The sequence below is a fragment of the Gorilla gorilla genome, chromosome 1 (assembly GCF_029281585.2).
Source record: "Gorilla gorilla gorilla isolate KB3781 chromosome 1, NHGRI_mGorGor1-v2.1_pri, whole genome shotgun sequence".
Lineage (NCBI taxonomy): Eukaryota > Metazoa > Chordata > Mammalia > Primates > Hominidae > Gorilla > Gorilla gorilla.
In genome coordinates this window covers 125,130,340-125,147,959 of record NC_073224.2, presented here as the reverse complement: position 1 = coordinate 125,147,959, position 17,620 = coordinate 125,130,340, and the positions used below count along the sequence as shown (strand labels likewise).

The 17,620-nt window shown below is 36.6% G+C and overlaps 1 protein-coding gene across 1 annotated transcript in view; it reads left to right on the top strand.

Moving 5' to 3' along the window:
• The first annotated feature begins 385 nt into the window (after positions 1-385).
• Positions 386-17,620, top strand: part of LOC129525374 (membrane-associated guanylate kinase, WW and PDZ domain-containing protein 3-like) — a 29,229-nt gene continuing 11,994 nt past the window's right edge. Inside the window, exons 1-3 of the mRNA XM_055355474.2 lie at positions 386-411; positions 5,500-5,594; positions 8,573-8,761. Coding sequence (XP_055211449.2) covers positions 8,575-8,761 — 187 coding nt within the window. The 5' untranslated portion in view covers positions 386-411; positions 5,500-5,594; positions 8,573-8,574. The remainder of the gene's footprint in view (positions 412-5,499; positions 5,595-8,572; positions 8,762-17,620) is intronic.

The following is a 17,620-nucleotide window of genomic DNA, read 5'->3' as shown; positions in this document are numbered from 1 at the left end:
CATGCTTCTTCTATTGGACTACAAGGGTAAATATGTCTCGTGTCAGCATGATCAAGGTTTTTAAATGAAAGAAGTACACAGTAATTTTTATTAGCATTTTTATGGCTTGTGGTTCATATGAACACCTTTTTGTTTAATGCCATCTTCTGTTCTGGGCTTCTGATTGCTTGCTGAAATTCTCACTGGCTGGTGAAGAAGCCACTCAGACTTAAATTGTGTTTGTTCCTTGAAAGTGAGCCCTCAGCTTTCTGACACCCAAATATTAGTATAATGAAATAATAAATTCACTCACTGGTGAATTCTTTTTTGTCAGTTTTGAATCTGGCATTTCACTCAATTTTCTTTATCTACAGAGCTTCCTTATGGCTGGGAGAAAATAGAGGACCCTCAGTATGGGACATACTATGTTGAGTAAGTTTGTTACCTCAGTTAATATTCTCCCAAATATTTTCCTTTCAGCATATAGCTTTAGAGAATACTGGATACAGCACTTTATGCTTCTGTGATCCAGCTGTTGAGTTTTTCAACTAGGGGAATGAAAAGGTAGGGGCAGTGAGCATTTGCTTCATTGACCTTGGGCTTCCTGGAAGTTGGCTTTGAGTTTCTAAATATAGAGAATAAGGGGGAAGTTGCCTAGAGGATTAATAGCTAGAGATGGTATTGTTACTACTACAGCCTCTAAAGAGAAAGTCAGTTGATAGAAAACTGAAATGAGGGCAACGGACTAGATGAATTATCAAGGTCATTTCCAACACTACTACCACTGTATCCTTCTGAAAGCAGTGGAAGATCTTTAGGGCATTATAACATAATTATCCGAAGTTTTGAAGCATACACCTAAAGGTGTGCTCTCTTTTAAGGAGTTATTCAAGGAAAACTTAGTATTCTTTTTAGGGGTGAAAGTTGCTTCTTAGGCAGCTGTTATGGTTAAATTTAAACATAAATATATATTGGAGAGGAGTGCCAGACACCTGCCTATGTTAGCCAGAGAAATTAAGCTAATATCAATGTCTAATTTTGCCTTCTCTTTTCTTTATCTAATTGCTACAATGTTATGACCATTGGGATTGCTTTCTTTCCAGATGCTAAACATTGAATTTGACCTCAAGCGTCTAGCAGCAGGCAAATACTTGTATCAGAAACATTACTATTTACCTGGAGACTAGGAGTTAAACCTGCTGCCTAGGTAGCAAAGACAAAATGTTATTATTACCTGAAAAAGTAACAAACACAATCATCTTTAATTTTATAATTGTTTCTTAATGTTTCAACACTTACAGGCATAAACCAATGCCATTTCCTGGTAGTTATCCCTAAAGTAAGCATCTCTGACTCCTGTTGCAACTGTAGTCTTTATTCTATTGTGCAGGTTGTTACTTGAGTCACTGTGGTTAGAGGGATTTTTGGAATGACTTCTTAAAATTAAATGTGTCTCCTAAGGAAATGTGTCAACTCAATTAGATTGACACTTAAGTATATAACTTTAGAATTTCAATATCTTGGTTCCTTTGAAAGCTATGCTAATTTTGTTTCCATTGTGTTACTTAATGTCTTACTGATACTGTGATGTAAAAAGTATACAGCAGCTCTTTTATTATTATTTTTTCCTAAGACATATTTTGTTAAAGGAAGAAACAATCATTTTTCACATCAAAGGAGTATTTGGGGGCCAACTGAAAAAGTTTTGCGGGATTTTTTTCTTCCCCTCAAAGTTTAGTCTATTTAAATTGGGCTCTAGTCATCTATTTGCCATTGACACTGCTGAACATTTCTGAGATAATGATTCTCATTCTCTTTATTATCCATTCCAAGTGAATTTGAATACATGGTCAAAAGGTGAAAGTCATTTGCCTGTTATAAAACCTTGAGCTGAATGATCTGGTCCCCATTATGCAAAGATATAATATTAAAGCAACTTTAGGGCAAATCCTGAAGCGACCTGCTCCTAGTTGTCAGGGAGGTACATGAAATAGCCTGAATTAGAAGCAACAGCAGCAGCGACATGATTTTGTATGCTTATTCCCAGAATGAGCTCATTTTACAGGAGGGTTTTGTATTAGACTAAGAAGGAGCAGACTGTACTCAAGATGCACATTAGTATGGAGTCAGCTGAGCTGTGGAGTGTGGCTTGATTCCCAGATTAGTTAGGTTTTGAATCTCAACCATAGTAATCTGCAGTGAGTTCACTGATGGAGATAAAAAGCTGTTACTTGAATGGCTACTCTTTGGCTCTCTTAGTTTGTCAAACCAGATGGCACGATGATTGCTCTTGGCAGGAGCCTTATAGTAGTAACACCAACTGCAGTGGTAGTTTTTCTTTGTATTTATTTTAGAGGATGGGATTCTGAAATGGATGAAGTTATTTTTTAAAATAAAATTGTTCCAAAAATGTAATATGCTTATAATATGCATAAATATAAATATGCATAAGCTATAAATATGCTTATATATTTAGAAATGCGGTCTTGATTATATTGCATTACATGTCTTTTTAAAATTAACATATAATTATACACATTTTGGGGGTACGTAGTGATGTTTCAGTACACATAATATATAGTGATTAGATCAGGGTGATAAGCATTAAATGTCTTGATGCACCTAGGTGACAAAGTCAAAATATATACTTGCTTTCACAACTAAAACTTTTTTTTTTTTTTTTTTTTTTTTTTTTGGAGACGGAGTTTTACTCTTGCCCAGGCTAGAGTGCAGCAGCACGATCTTGGCTCACTGCAACCTCCGCCTCCCAGGTTCAAGTGATTCTCGTACCTCAGCCCCCCAGTAGCTGAGATTATAGGCATGCGCCACCACACCCACCTAATTTTGTATTTTTAGTAGAGATGGGGTTTCACCATGTTGGCCAGGCTGGTCTTAAACTCCTGACCTCAAGTGATCCACCCACCTCGGCCTCCCAAAGTGCTGGGATCACAGGCGTGAGCTACCATGCCCAGCCATCTAAAACTCTTTATGAAAGAATATTTTGTTGAGATAAATTTTTAAATCCAGATATTAGACATAAAATTTTAATACAGATAATGTGTCAAATTGTGTACTAATATTTAATCATTCTTGTTTGCTTTGTTTCTTTCTGATAATCTGTAATATTCTCCTCTCTTATTTCCCACAGCTAGTTATTTGGAAAACAAAATTTGTTGTATCTTAATAATAGTGCAGGTATAAGTAATTAAATGAAAAGGACAGTATTTTCACTTTTTTATTTTTTGATTTTTTTTGAGTGGCATTTTAGTCTAGATAGTCTAAGATAATGAAGACAATAACTTCCTTCAGTAAATCTTATATTCTTTTGTCAAATTTTTAGGAAAAGGATTACTCATTTGCATATGTCTGCTCTCCTCTCCCACACATTACAAAGGGTATAAATACAAATTACTACTTTTTATGTTCTAATGCCTGGGTGGCAAAGTGAGTCATTCTAGCCAATGACTTTAAAGTGAAAGTGAGCCAACGTTCTTTCTGAACAGGTTTATTCTTTTCTGAGTGTCAATTTTTAGTTGTTTTTCAAAAGAATATGTAAAATATCAGTACCTAAATAAATTTTTTAAAGTAGTTCCTAGGATTTTTATTTTCACAGAGTTAAACAGTTAACTCAATGGACAGGGTATCCCCCACATATTATGAAGCAGAAGCATACTTGAGTGTCAGTGAAATCAGAACCCAAAGAATGTCCAGTGGCACTTACCATATTTAGAGCTCTTAAACTGTTTAATAAGTAACTACGTCTGTTGTGGAACTGATATGTAGTAGTAGCCTGAGTGACATGGAGAAAGCTAACATTCCTTTTTTTGAAAGTGTTTTTTTAATTTTTAAATTTTTATTTTAGTCCCTGCTGCCCATTTCTCTACCACCACTCTTAATGTTTACAAATGACAAAGCTCCAGTGTGGACAACATAGTAAGACCCCATCTCTACAAAAAAAATTTTTTTTTTAATTAGCTGGGCATGGTGGCACACACCTGTGGTCACAGCTACTCAGGAGGCTGAGGTGGGAATATCGTTTGAGCCTGAGAGGTTGAGGCTGCAGTGAGCTGTGATTGGACCACTGCATTACAGCCTGGGTGACAGAATGAGTGCCTGTCTCCAAAAAAATAAATAAATAAATAAATAAAAAGGCAAAGTAAATGTTCAACTTGTGTGACTATTTATATGTACATTTTGTAATATTCAGTCTACCTAAAGACAATCGTGTTCTGAAATTCTCATGATTTGGTATTTAATTGTTGGTGTTCACTCATGTCACCTCTTTATTTTTATTTTTTATTTTTTTTGCGATGGAGTTTCACTCTTGTCGCCCAAGCTGGAGTGCAATGGCATGATCTCGGCTCACTGCAACCTCCGCCTCCTGGGTTCAAGTGAGTCTCCTACCTCAGCTTCCTGAGTAGCTGGGATTACAGGCATGCACCACCATGCCCAGCTTATTTTTGTATTTTTAGTAGAGATGGGGTTTCACCATGTTGGCCAGGATGCTCTCTGTCTCTTGACCTTGTGATCTGCCTGCCTTGGCCTCCTAAAGTGCTGAGATTCCAGGCGTGAGCCACTGCACCCGGCCTCACTTCTTTAATTAAAGTGGAAAACTGTAGCATATGCTGAAATATATTTGTACTATGGAAGTGTTAGAATATGATTTCCATTGCTTCTGAATTAGACCTATTCGAGGTCCTAAACATCTTTTTTACAGCATTTCCTTTCTTAACCAACTCCACTTAACTGGCTTGCCAGAAGAATAGTGCTCTTTTTCTTCTGTAAAACATACTATTGCCCATAGCGTGTTGAATAGTTTGGCTAATCTCCTAGCGGCTAGTCTCCCCAGGCTTCCTGCTTTCTCTCAGAGAGTTGTATGCATTCCAAGAGTCAGTAGTGAATGTTCCCAAATCATAAATGCCAGTTGAACCTATGTTATAATTATTCATTTAATTATGATATAATTATGAAGAAATTTAAGTGTGAAAGAGTTATTCTATACTATAGTTGATAAAAGCAAGTCATTTTCTTAGTTGCTACTGAACGGATATAGGTGAGTCAGTGGAAAAGTAATAGTAATATAATTTAAAAAGGATTCTATACACAAATTTCTTTCAAAGTGCCTTTATAGCTTGCTTCATTTTGGAGAAACTTAAATTAAAACCCTTCTATCATTAACTGCCTTTTTTAAAAAAATTAAATTACCAAGAACAAGTACTTCTGATTGCATCAGATAAGAAGGCTATAGTTTTGAAAACTGTTATTGGCTATATTGGGTAGGTTTATGAAGAAGCTATAGTAAATATAATATCAAAAGCTTCACAGCTTGGCATCTTCTGCAGGACTTTATTTAGCTACAGAAAGCCCCTCTGCTATCATCTGTCAGTCTCTCCATGTTCCATAGCCTAAAGATACATATTTGTCCCCTAATCTATGATGATGGAATGGTATGATAGACTATTTAAGAATATGTTACTGTTTTATTTTAAACTGAAATGTATATTTTTCTGCATTCTACAGTCACCTTAACCAGAAAACCCAGTTTGAAAATCCAGTGGAGGAAGCCAAAAGGAAAAAGCAGTTAGGACAGGCTGAAATTGGGTCTTCAAAACCAGGTAAGCATTCTTTTCAGTCTTTTCTTCTAAGAATAACTTGTGAAATTTGTATGCTGAGTTAATAAAAGTGAGTTTGAACTTTTTATTTCTATGGCTTTGACACTAGATAAAGAGTGTCTAGTTGTTACTGTAAAGATATGAATAATCTTAATAAAACATCTGAACATTATGAGAATACTGAGATTTTTCTCAGGAGTATACAAAAAGCATGAAGTTGTTGGGAGAAGGGATTTGGGCAGCTTTTTTATGAATTTGAGATTTTGTTTTGAAGATTGGAATGTTTCCTTATATGTTTAAGGCTAGACCAATATTAGGTATCCAGTTCATCGTTAGCTTTTCCCAAGTTAATTGCTTAAGTATGGTATCTGTAACCACTGAGGATTCTTCATTAACCAATATTAATAAATACTAAATATATCAAATGATTTACCTATATCATTGAGTCTCAAGTGGGATGGTAGCTATTAGTAACATCAGATTCATTTAGGGAGCATTTTTTTAAAAATATAGATCCAGAAATTTCGATGAGTCAAGTCATGTGTATTTTGAAAACACTGCTCAGGAAGTTCTTACATTCTACTTATCCCTCCCCATCCCTTTTCCAGCCCTCATTTGTCATTAATAACCAGGGGTATATATGGCCATATTGTAGTAATCCAGTAGATTCTCCACTTCGGTTGCCTATGAGAGAAATAATTCTTTCTTATAGTTACTCTACAAAAACATCGTCCTCCTCCTAAAGTTCTGCATTTCGTTTAGCAAACATTTTGAGTTTAACAAATACTTTTGAGCACTGACTATATCCCCAGTGCTTTCCTAGGCTCTAGGTATTCAAAAATGACTAAGAGTAAGACAGGGCTTGCCCTCAAGAGTTCATAGTCTAATACAGGAAACTGATGGTTATAATACATGGAGATAGGTGCCATCATAGAATAGTAGTTATAATGGTAAGCTGAGGAGCAGGTTTGAATCCCAGCTGTGTAATCTTGGGTACGTTTCCTAAATCTCTAAATGCTCCTATTTCTTCATATATAAAATAGGAATAATAATGGTACCCACCTTTTAAGGTGGTTATGAGTATGTAAATTAACAGATGTAAAGTGCCTACAATGGTATTAAGCACATGTTGACTAATAAATGATAGTTTCATTGTTATTAATAGACATGTACAAGTTACAGTGGTGGCATAAAGATGGGAGTACCCAACTCTGCTTTGGTGGGAAATGTCAAGGGGGCAGGAGAAATTTCAAAGCAGAAGAGATAGAAACTAGGTCTTGAAAAGTCAAGAAAAGTTAAAGCAGGCAGACAAAAATTTTAAAGGAGCAAGAAAGCATACCAAGTAGAAGGAACAGAATGTTTAAAATCACAGAAGCATGAAATGGTGTGCCGAAAGGCCAGAAGGCAAGTAGGTGTGGTTACAGCATAGGGTCTTTGTAGGGTAGTAACAAGCGATGAGGTTGTAGGGATAGGCAGCCATGAGAAGAGGTTGAGTATGTCATATGTTGCTGGAATGTCAAGGAAGTTGAAGATTGAAAAATATGTGTTGGATTTGACAGTAGGGAGGTCATTAGTCACTCTAGGAAGAGCAAGTAGAGAGTGAAGTAAAATTGCAATAGAATGAAGAGGGTATGGGAGGTCAGACAGTACAACTGTTGGCAAAATGATAAACATAATTACCATATATTTATAGTAACTGCTGGAATTCCACTCAGTGTATACCCAAGATGAATGAAATTATGTCCACACAAAACCTTGTGAGTGTTCATATCAACATTATTCATAATAGCCAAAAAGTGGAAATAACCCAAATGTCCATCAACTAATGAATGGATCAACAAAATGTGATGTTTATCCATACAGTGGCCTATTATTTGGCAATAATATAATAAGTATATTTTATCTTTAGTAAGTACATATTTAATTTAATATTTATTATATATTAATAATAAAGAGCAATAAAGTACTGACATATGCTACAATACAGATGACCCTCAAAAACACTGTCAAGTGAAAGAAACCATTCAAAAAACCACATATTGTCTGATTTTGTTTATATGAAATGCCTATATTGGGCACGTCTATACATGGATAGTAGATTCGTGGTTTCCTAAGGCTAGGATATGGATGTGGGTTGGGGAGAAATTGGATAATGACTGCTAATGGGCATGGGGATTTCCTTTGAGGAGGGAAGAAAATGTTCTAAAATTAGATTATGCTGATAGTCGCATGACATTGAATTGTACACTTGAAAGGGCTAAATTCTACGGTATGTGAATTATATCTCAATAAATTTGTTAAAAAATAGATAATGGCAGAACATTTAAAATCTTTTTTACAGTTAATTTAATACTTCATAAATTATAAACCTGCACAATTTGATTCTCTCAGTTTTTGTCACTTTCCTAATGGCAGGCATGGTTGAGGAGAAGAGAGAAGAGGTTCTGGAAGGAAGTTGTTATTTGCAGATGTGAATCACTAGGGTCATCTAACCCCTAATAATGGGCATTTCAAAAGAACTATGTATTTTTTTTCCTAAATTATCCACTAAACATGAGTGAAAGGGATAGAAATATGAAGCTATTTACTGATAGTAAAAAGATTCACTCCTTCCATCAGTTATAAATCAAAGACTGCAGAAAGCCTGAGCTGTGAATTATAAAAATTCTCAATATACTCTCTTTCATAAGTTTGTGACACTTGACTTCATCTTCCTGGTATAGTACTTTGCACATAAAACTCAGTAGATGCTGAGTTTTATAGTACAGTTGAATAGTATCCAAACTTTCAGGAATTGAGTGCTACAGGTTGTATCATTTTGACTTCATATAATCGACTGGGTTGAAAGTAAGCACAGACAAGGCAATGAGAAAGAGATTAAGTTGAGAATAACATTAAAAAGTCGTATAAAAGATTGACTCTGAGTGCTATATTCGTTGTAATTATTTTTGTTCTCAAACCCACTTCTCATTTTGGCACAGATATGGAAAAATCACACTTCACAAGAGATCCATCCCAGCTTAAAGGTGTCCTTGTTCGAGCATCACTGAAAAAAAGCGCAATGGGATTTGGTTTTACTATTATTGGCGGAGATAGACCTGACAAGTTCCTACAAGTGAAAAATGAGCTGAAAGATGGTCCCGCAGCTCAGGATGGGAAAATTGCACCAGGTAAGAAATTTTTCATAATTATTTGAAGAGTAGTGATACTATAACAAAAATTACAGTGAAGAGATTTTATATACATAAAGAGAGAGAAATAATTAAATTATATAACTAAAGAAAGAGATTCCAGTATTAAAATAGTTTATCCTTTAATTTAAAAAAAAGTTGTATGGGTATACAGTAGGTATATATATTTATGGGATACATGAGATATTATACTGTGATACAGGCATGCAATAAGTAATAACCACATCATAGAAAATGGGGTATACATCTCCTCAAGCATTTATCTGTTGTGTTATAAACAACCCGTTTATACTCTTTTAGTTATAAAATGTACAATTAAATTATTGCTGACTGTAGTCACCCTATTGTGTTATCAAAAACTAGGTCTTATTCATTCCTTCTAGCTATATATATATACACACACACATATATATAATACACATATATACACATACACACACACACACACACATATATATATATATTTTTTTTTTTTTTTTTTTTTTTTTTTTTTGAGATGGAGTCTTGCTCTGTCACCCAGGCTGGAGTGCAGTGGCGCGATCTTGGCTCACTGCAAACTCCGTCTCCCGGGTTCACGCCATTCTCCTGCCTCAGCCTCCCGAGTAGCTGGGACTACGGGCGCCCGCCACCACGCCTGGCTAATTTTTTGTATTTTTAGTAGAGACGAGGTTTCGCCGTGTTAGCCAGGATGGTCTGGATCTCCTGACCTCGTGATCCGCCTGCCTTGGCCTCCCAAAGTGCTGAGATTACAGACGTGAGCCACACCGCACCCATCCTTTCTAGCTATATATTTTTTATATTCCTTAACCATCTCCACTTCCCTCTCACCGCCCCCCCAACCCTAACTACCCTTCCCAGCCTCTGGTAATCATCCTTCTACTCTCTAGCTCCATTAGTTCAGTTGTTTTAATTTTTAGCATCCACAAAGAAATGAGAACATTCAAAGTTTGTGTTTCTTTGCCTGACTTATTTCACTTAACATAATGATCTTCAGTTCCATCTGTGTCATTGCAAATGACAAGATCTCATTCTTTTTATGGCTGAATAGTACTCCATTGTGTATATGTACCATGTTTTCTTTATCTAATTATCTGTTGATGGACATTTAGGTGGCTTCTAAATCCTGGCTATTGTGAAAAGTGCTGTAACAAACATGGGAGTGCAGATATCTCTTCAATATACTGATTTCCTTTCTTGTGGGTATATACTCAGCAGTGGGATTGCTAGATTGTATGGTATCTCTATTTTTAGTGTTTTGAGAATCCTCCAAATTGTTTTCCATAGTGGTTGTACAAATTTACATTCCCAGCAACAGTGTATGAGGGTTCCCTTTTCACCACACCCTCTCCAGCATTTGTTATTGCCTGTCTTTTGGATAAAAGCCATTTTTAACCAGGGCAAGAAGATATCTCATTGTGCTTTTGATTTGTATTTATCTGATGATCAATGACCTGAGCACTTATTCATATTGCTGTTTCTATGTCTTCTTCATGAGAAATGTCTATTCCAATGTTTTGCCCATTTTTTAATCAGATTATTAGATTTTTCCTATAGAGTTGTTTGAGCTCCTTATATATTCTGGTTATTAATCTCTTTTGAGATGGATAGTTTGCAAAGATTTTCTCCCATTCTGTGGGCTGTCTCTTCACTTGACTGATTGTTTCTTTTGCTATGCAGAAGCTTTTTAACTTGATGTGATCCCATTTGTCCATTTCTGCTTTAGTTGCCTAGGCTTGTGGAGTATCACTGAAGAAATTTTTGCCCAGAACAATGTCCTGGAGAGTTTCCCCAATGTTTTCTTTTTTTAGTTTTATAGTTTGAAGTCTTAGATTTAAGTCTTTAATTCACCTTGATTTGATTTTTGTATACAGCGAGAGATAGAAGTCAAGTTTCGTTCTCTACATGTGGATATCCAATTTTCCTAGAACCATTGAAGAGACTATCTTTTCTCCAATGTATGTTCTTGGCACCTTTCTTGAAAATGAGTTCATTGTAGGTGTATGAATTTCTCTATTCTGTTCCACTGGTCTATGTGTCTGTTTTTATGCCAATACCATCTTCCTTTAGTTACTATAGCTCTGTAGTATAATTTCAAGTCAGGTAATGTGATTCCTCCAGTTGTGTTCTTTTTCCTCAGGCTAGCTTTGGCTGTTCTGGGTCTTTTGTGGTTCCATATAAATTTCAGAATTGTTTTTTCTATTTCTGTGAAGAATGTCATTGGTATTTTGATAGAGATTTGATAGAGATTGCATTGAATCTCTAGATTGCTTTGGGTAGTATTGAAAAGAATATTGATTCTTCCAACTATGAACATGAAATATCTTTTCATTTTTTGTGTCCTCTTCAGTTTCTTGCATCAGCATTTTATAATTTTTAATGCAGAGATCTTTCGCTTCTTTGGTTAAGTTAATTCCTAGGTATTTAATCTTATTTGTGGCTATTGTGAATAGGATTACTTTTTTATTTCTTTTTCAGATTGTTCACTGGCATATAGAAAGGCTACTGATTTTTGTATGTCGCTTTTGTATCCTGCAACTTTACTGAATTTGTTTATCAGTTCTAATAGTTTTTTTATTTGTGGAGTTGTTAAGTTTTTCCAAATGTAAGATCCCATCATCTGCAAACAAGGATAATTTGACTTCTCCCTTTCCAATTTGTATGCCTGTTATTTCTTTCTCCTGCTGATTGCTTTAGCTAGAACTTCCAGTCCTGTGTTGAGTAACAGTGGTGAAAGTGGGCATCTTCATTTTCCAGATCTCAGAGGAAGGACTTTCAGTTTTTCCCTCATTCAGTGTGATACTAGCTGTGGCTCTGTTGTATATATGGCTTTTATTATATTGAGGTATGTTTCTTATATACCCAGTTTTTTTTAGGGTTTTATCATAAAGGGGTGTTGAATTTTATTAAATTTTTTCAGCATCAGTTGAAATTATTATAGTTTTTTTGTTTTTGTTTTGTTTTGTTTTGTTTTGTTTTTTAGACTGAGTCTCTGTCACCCAGGCTGGAGGGCAGTGGCGTGATCTCAGCTCACTGCAACCCCCACCTCCTGGGTTCAAGTGATTCTCCTGCTTCAGCCTCCAGAGTAGCTGGGATTACAGGCACTCACCAGCACGCCTGGCTAATTTTATATTTTTAGTAGAGATGGGGTTTCACCATGTTAGCTAGGCTGGTCTCGAATTCTTGACCTCAGGTGATCCATCTGCTTCAAATGATTATAGTTTTTATCCTTCATTCTGTTGATACCATGTATCACACTGATTATTTGCATATATTGTACCATCCTTGCATTCCTGGGATAAATCCCACTTGGTCATGATGAATGTTCTTTTTAATGTATTGCCAAATTTGACTTGCTAATATTTTGTTGAGGAGTTTTACATCAGTACTTATCAGAAATACTGGCCTGTAGTTTTCTTTTTTTGATATGTCTTTGATTTGGATATCAGGGTGATACTGGCATCACAGAATGAGTTTGGAATTATTCTTCCCTCTATTTTTCAGAATAGTTTGAGTAGGAATTGTATTACTCCTTTAAATGCTTGGTAGAATTCAGCAGTAAAGCCATCAGATCCTGGGCTTTACTTTACTGGGAGACTATTATGGCTTCAATCTTGTTGCTTGTCATTGGTCTGTTCAGGTTTTAGTTTTCTTTGTGGTTTGATCTTGGTAAGTTGTGTGTGTCTAGGAATTTATCCATTTCTTCTAGGTTTTCCAATTTGTTGGCATATAGTTGCTCATAATAGTCTCTAACAATCCTTCGAATTTCTGCAGTATCAGTTGTAATGTCTCCTGTTTCATCTCTGATTTTATTTATTTGGATCTTATCTCTTTTTTTCTGTTAGTCTAAGGTTTGTTAATTGTATCTTTTCCAAAAACCAACTTTTTGTTTCTTTGATCTTTTGTGTTGTTTTCATTTCAAATTCACTTATTTCTACTCTTTCTGCTTTTCTTCTATTAATCTAGAGCTTAATTTGCTCTTTTCTAGTTCTTCAAGATGCATCATGAGGTTATTTATTTGAAGTTTTTCTTTTTTTACATATATAGGCACTTATAGCTATAAATTTCCCTCTTAGTACTGCTTTTGCTGTATCCCATAGGTTTTGGTGTGTTTTGTTTCCATTATTATTTGTTTCAAGAAATTTTTCCAATTTTCTTCTTAATTCCTTTATTGACTCACTGGTCATTCAGGAACCTATTGTTTAATTTCCATGTGTTTGTATAGTTTCCAAAATTCCCCTTGTTATTAATTTCTGATTTTATTCCATAGCAGTCGAGAAGATACTTGATATAATTTTAATTTTTTGGAATGTTTTAAGACTTGTTCTGTAACCTAACATATGGTCTATCCTTGAATGATGCCGTGCTGAGGAGAATATATATTCTGCAGCCATTGGATGAAATGTTCTGTAAATATCTATTAGGTCCATGTAGTCTATAGTGCAGATTAGGTCTGATGTTTCCTTGTTGATTTTCTGTCTGGAAGATCTAATGCTGAAAGTGGGATGTTGAAGTCTCCTGGTATTATTGTATTGAGGTCTATTTCTCTCTCCTTAGCTCTAATAATATATATCATATATTATATAATAATTATATATATAAAATATATAATTGTAATATATGATAAAATACCTCTCTCTTTAGCTCTAGTAAAGCAAGTAACACTTGCTTTATGTGTCTGGGTACTCCAGTGTTGGATGCATATACATTTACAATTGTTATATCCTCTTGCTGAATTGACCCCTTTATTATTATATAATGACCTTTTTGTCTCTTCTTGCAGTTTTTGTCTTATAATCTACTTTGTCTGATATAAATGTAGCTACTGCTACTGTTTTTTGGTTTTCACTGGCATGGGATGTCTTTTTCCAGTCCTTTATTTCCATTCTATGTGTACCTTTACAGGTGACATATGTTTCTTCTAGGCAATAGATCATCAGGTCTTGCTTTTTTTATTCACTCATCTTCTCTATGTCTTTTGATTGGAGAGTTTAGTCCATATGGATTGAGTGTTATTAATGATCAGTAAGGACTTACTCCTGCCATTTTGTTATTTGTTTTCTGGTTGTTTTGTGATCGTCTCTTCCTTCTTTCCTTCCTTCCTTTTAGTGAAGGTGATTTTATCTGTGGTATGATTTAATTTCTTGCTTTTTATTTTCTTGTGTATCCAATGTATTTTTTTTATTTGAGTTTACCAGGATGCTTGAAAATACTGTATTATAACTCATAATTATAAACTGAGGACAAATTAACACTGATTGTATAAACAAAGAAGCAAACAAGCAAAAAGAAAATGAATAAAAACTGTACAATTTAACTTCATCCCTTCCTTTTAAATTTTTTGTTATTTCTCTTTATGTCTTATTGTACTTTGTCTTGAAGATTTGTTCTAGTTATTATTTTGATTGGTTCATTGTTTAGTCTTTCTACTTAAGAGTATGTTACACACCACAATTACAGTTTAATATTCTATGTTTTTCTGTGTGCTATTACCAGTGAGTTTTGTACCTTCAGATGATTTCTTATTGCTCATTAATGTCCTTTTCTTTCACATTGAAGAACCCCCTTTAGCATTTCTTGTAGGACAGATCTAGTGTTCATGAAATCCCTTAGCTTTTGTTGTCTGGAAGGTCTTTATTTCTCCTTCATGCTTAAAGGATATTTGTGCCAGATACACTATTATAGAGTAAAAGGTTTTTTTCCTAAGCACTTTAAATATGTCATGCCACTCTCTCCTGCCCTGTAAGGTTTCCACTGGAAAATCTGCTGTTAGACATATTGGAGCTCCTTTGTATGTTACTTGTTTCTTTTCTCTTGCTGCTCTTAGGATCCTTTCTTTATCTTTGACCTTTGGGAGTTTGATTTTTAAATGCCTTGAGGTAGTCTCCTTTGGGTTAAATCTGCTTGGTGCCCTATAACCTTCATGTGCTTGAATATTGGTATCTTTCTCTAGGTTTGGGAAGTTCTCTGATATTATCCCTTTGAATAAACTTTTTACCTCATTTTTTCTGTACCTCCTCTTTTGGGCCAATAACTCTTAATTGCCCTTTTGAGGCTGTTTTCTAGATACTGTAGGTGTGCTTTATTGTTCTTTATTCTTGTTTTTTTTTTTTGTCTCCTCTGACTGTGTATTTTCAAATAGGCTGTCTTCAAGCTCACTAATTCTTTCTTCTACTTGATCGATTCTGCTGTTAAGAGACTCTGATGCATTGTTTAGCATGTCAGTTGTATTTTTCAACTCTAGATTTCTGTTTGATTCTTTTTAATTATTTCAGTCTCTGTTAAATTTATGTGACAGGGTTCTGCATTTCTTCTCTCTGTTATCTTGATTTTTTGTTGTTGTTTTCTCAAAACAACTATTTTAAATTTTCTATCTGAAAGGTCACATATCTCTGTTTCTCCAGGATTGGTCCCTAGTGCCTTATTTAGTTCATTTGGTGAGGTCATGTTTTCCTGGATGGTCTTGATCCTTATAGATGTTTGTTGGTGTCTGGGCATTGAAGAGTTAGGCATTTATTGTAGTTTTTGCAGGCTGGGCTTCTTTGTGCCCATCCTTGGGAAGGCTTTCCAGGTATTCGAAGGGACCTAGGTCCTAAACCCAATAACAATAAGTACCACCTTAGTATTCTTGGATACGATTCAGAAGAATTATCTGGATTAATAGGCAGAGACTCTTGTTCTTTTCCCTTACATTCTTCCAAACAAACAAAGTCAGTCTCTCTCTCTCTCTCTCTCTCCCTCCCTCACTCTCTGTCTCTCTCTTTCTCTTTCTCTGTGCTGAGCCTCTTGGAACTGGGGGTTGGGGGACATAAACATCCCTGTGGCCACCACCACTGGGACTGCGCTCGGTGAGACATGAAACCAGCACAGCACTGGATCTTGCCCACAGCCAGCTGTAACCACTACCTGGCTGCCACTTAAATTAACTCAAGGCCCTGGAGCCCTATGATCAGCAGGTGGCAAAGTGAGCTAGGTTCGTGTCCCTCTCTTCAGGATGGTGAGTTTCCCCAAGCCACGAGTGGATTCAGAGATATCGTCTGGGAGCCAGGGATTGAAGTCAAAAACCTTAGAAATTTACCTGGTATTCTATTCTACTCTGGCTAAGCTGGCATTCAAACCACAAGACAGACAGAATTCTTCCCATTCTTCACCTTCCACAGACAGAGAAACCTCTCCCTGTGGCCACCAACACTGGCCCATGTGGGTGTGTGGGGGTGTTGCCAGGCCACTGCTAATGCTCACCTAAAGCACAAGGGCTCTTCAGTCAGCTTGTGATGAATGCTGTCAGGCCTGGGACTCACCCTTCAGGACAGTGGGCTCTCCTCTGATCCAGGCTAGGTCCAGAAATGCTGACCAAGAGCCTAGGCCTGGACTCAGGGACCCCGAGAGCCTGCTTGGTGCTCTACCCTACTGTGGCTGAGCTGGTACCTAAGCTGCACGACACAGTCACCTTTACCTTTCCCCCTACTTTTCTCAAGCAGCAGTCTTTCACCGTAGTTACCACAGCAGGGAATGTGCTGGGTCACGCCTAAAGCCAGCATGTCTCAGAGCCCAGTATCCGTGGTGTATTTATTACCTGGGTATTGCTATTGGTTATTCAGGGCCCAGGGGCTCTTGAGCAGGCAGGTGATGAAACCTGCCAGGTCTCTGCTGTGACAGGGCAGCACTGAGTTCAATGAAAAGTCTGTCAGCCACTGTGCTCTCCCTCTCACAATCACACAGATTTCTCCATACCAGGTGGCTGCTGCCGGGAGCTAAGGGAGAGGTGGCATAAGCACTCCCTTAGCTGCCCTGGCTGGTGTCTCATAGGTTGCAGTCAGGTGTCTCTGATCCCAGCTCAGCACTAGGGCTTGTCTAGGAATTGCAGTCCTTGTGGCCTAGACTGCCCCTCATTTCACTCGGGGCCCAGAGCACTCCAGCCCCCAGTGGTGAGGCTTGCTGGAACTCAGTCTCCAACCACTGGAATGGGCAATTCCCCTATGGCTAGGGTCGACCCAAATGCTCCCTTTGTTGGCATATGTCAGCTGAGTACAGCCTGGTTCTGCTTTCCCTTGTGACAGGGGAGCACTGAGTTCAATGCAAATCCTGACAATCACTGTGCTCACCCTCTCCCAAGCATGCAAATTCTCACCACCACTGCAGGGAGGATGGGGGAGTGGTAGCACTGGCAATTCCAGACTGCCTTTCCTATCTTCTTCAGTGTCTCTTTCAGTGATATGAAGTCCAAACCAGGCACTGTGATTGCTCTCCTGCTTTTTGTCTCTTGTAACGGTACTTTTAGTGTGTAGTTAGTTGTTAAAATTTGGTGTTTCTGTGGGGGTAGGGGGATGAGTAGTGTAGGCTTCTATCCCGCCACTTTGCTCTGCCCTCCATCACCATCTATCCTCTAAACTAAATGCATATTATCTTTGATGGTGGGCCATTTTACAAACAGGTGAAAACTGTTGGAGAAAACATTAAATTTATTAATATTTTGAAATATTTTATATAACTTTGAGATAATCCTTTTGCTGTATAAAACTAAAGATTTATTAATCATCTCAGAAAAGTATTTGTTTGATTTTCTTGAATTATAAAGGATACTTTTGGAGCAAACATTTACCTATAACCTTATTTGAAAAAAGGTCCTGTGTGGTGTTTATCATGGTATCAAATTGTTAAATCTTGCCGTTTTCCCCAAGTTTGTTTGCTTCCTTAATCTTACTGGTTATTAAATTGAACTCCTATGTTAAGAATTGTAGACATAACATTACCATTTTCACAAAGTAGTGTAAACTTGTCTTTTCTATAGTTTCCTAAAGGCTTTACTTGGTAATTGCTGGATATTTTAATATGGCTGGG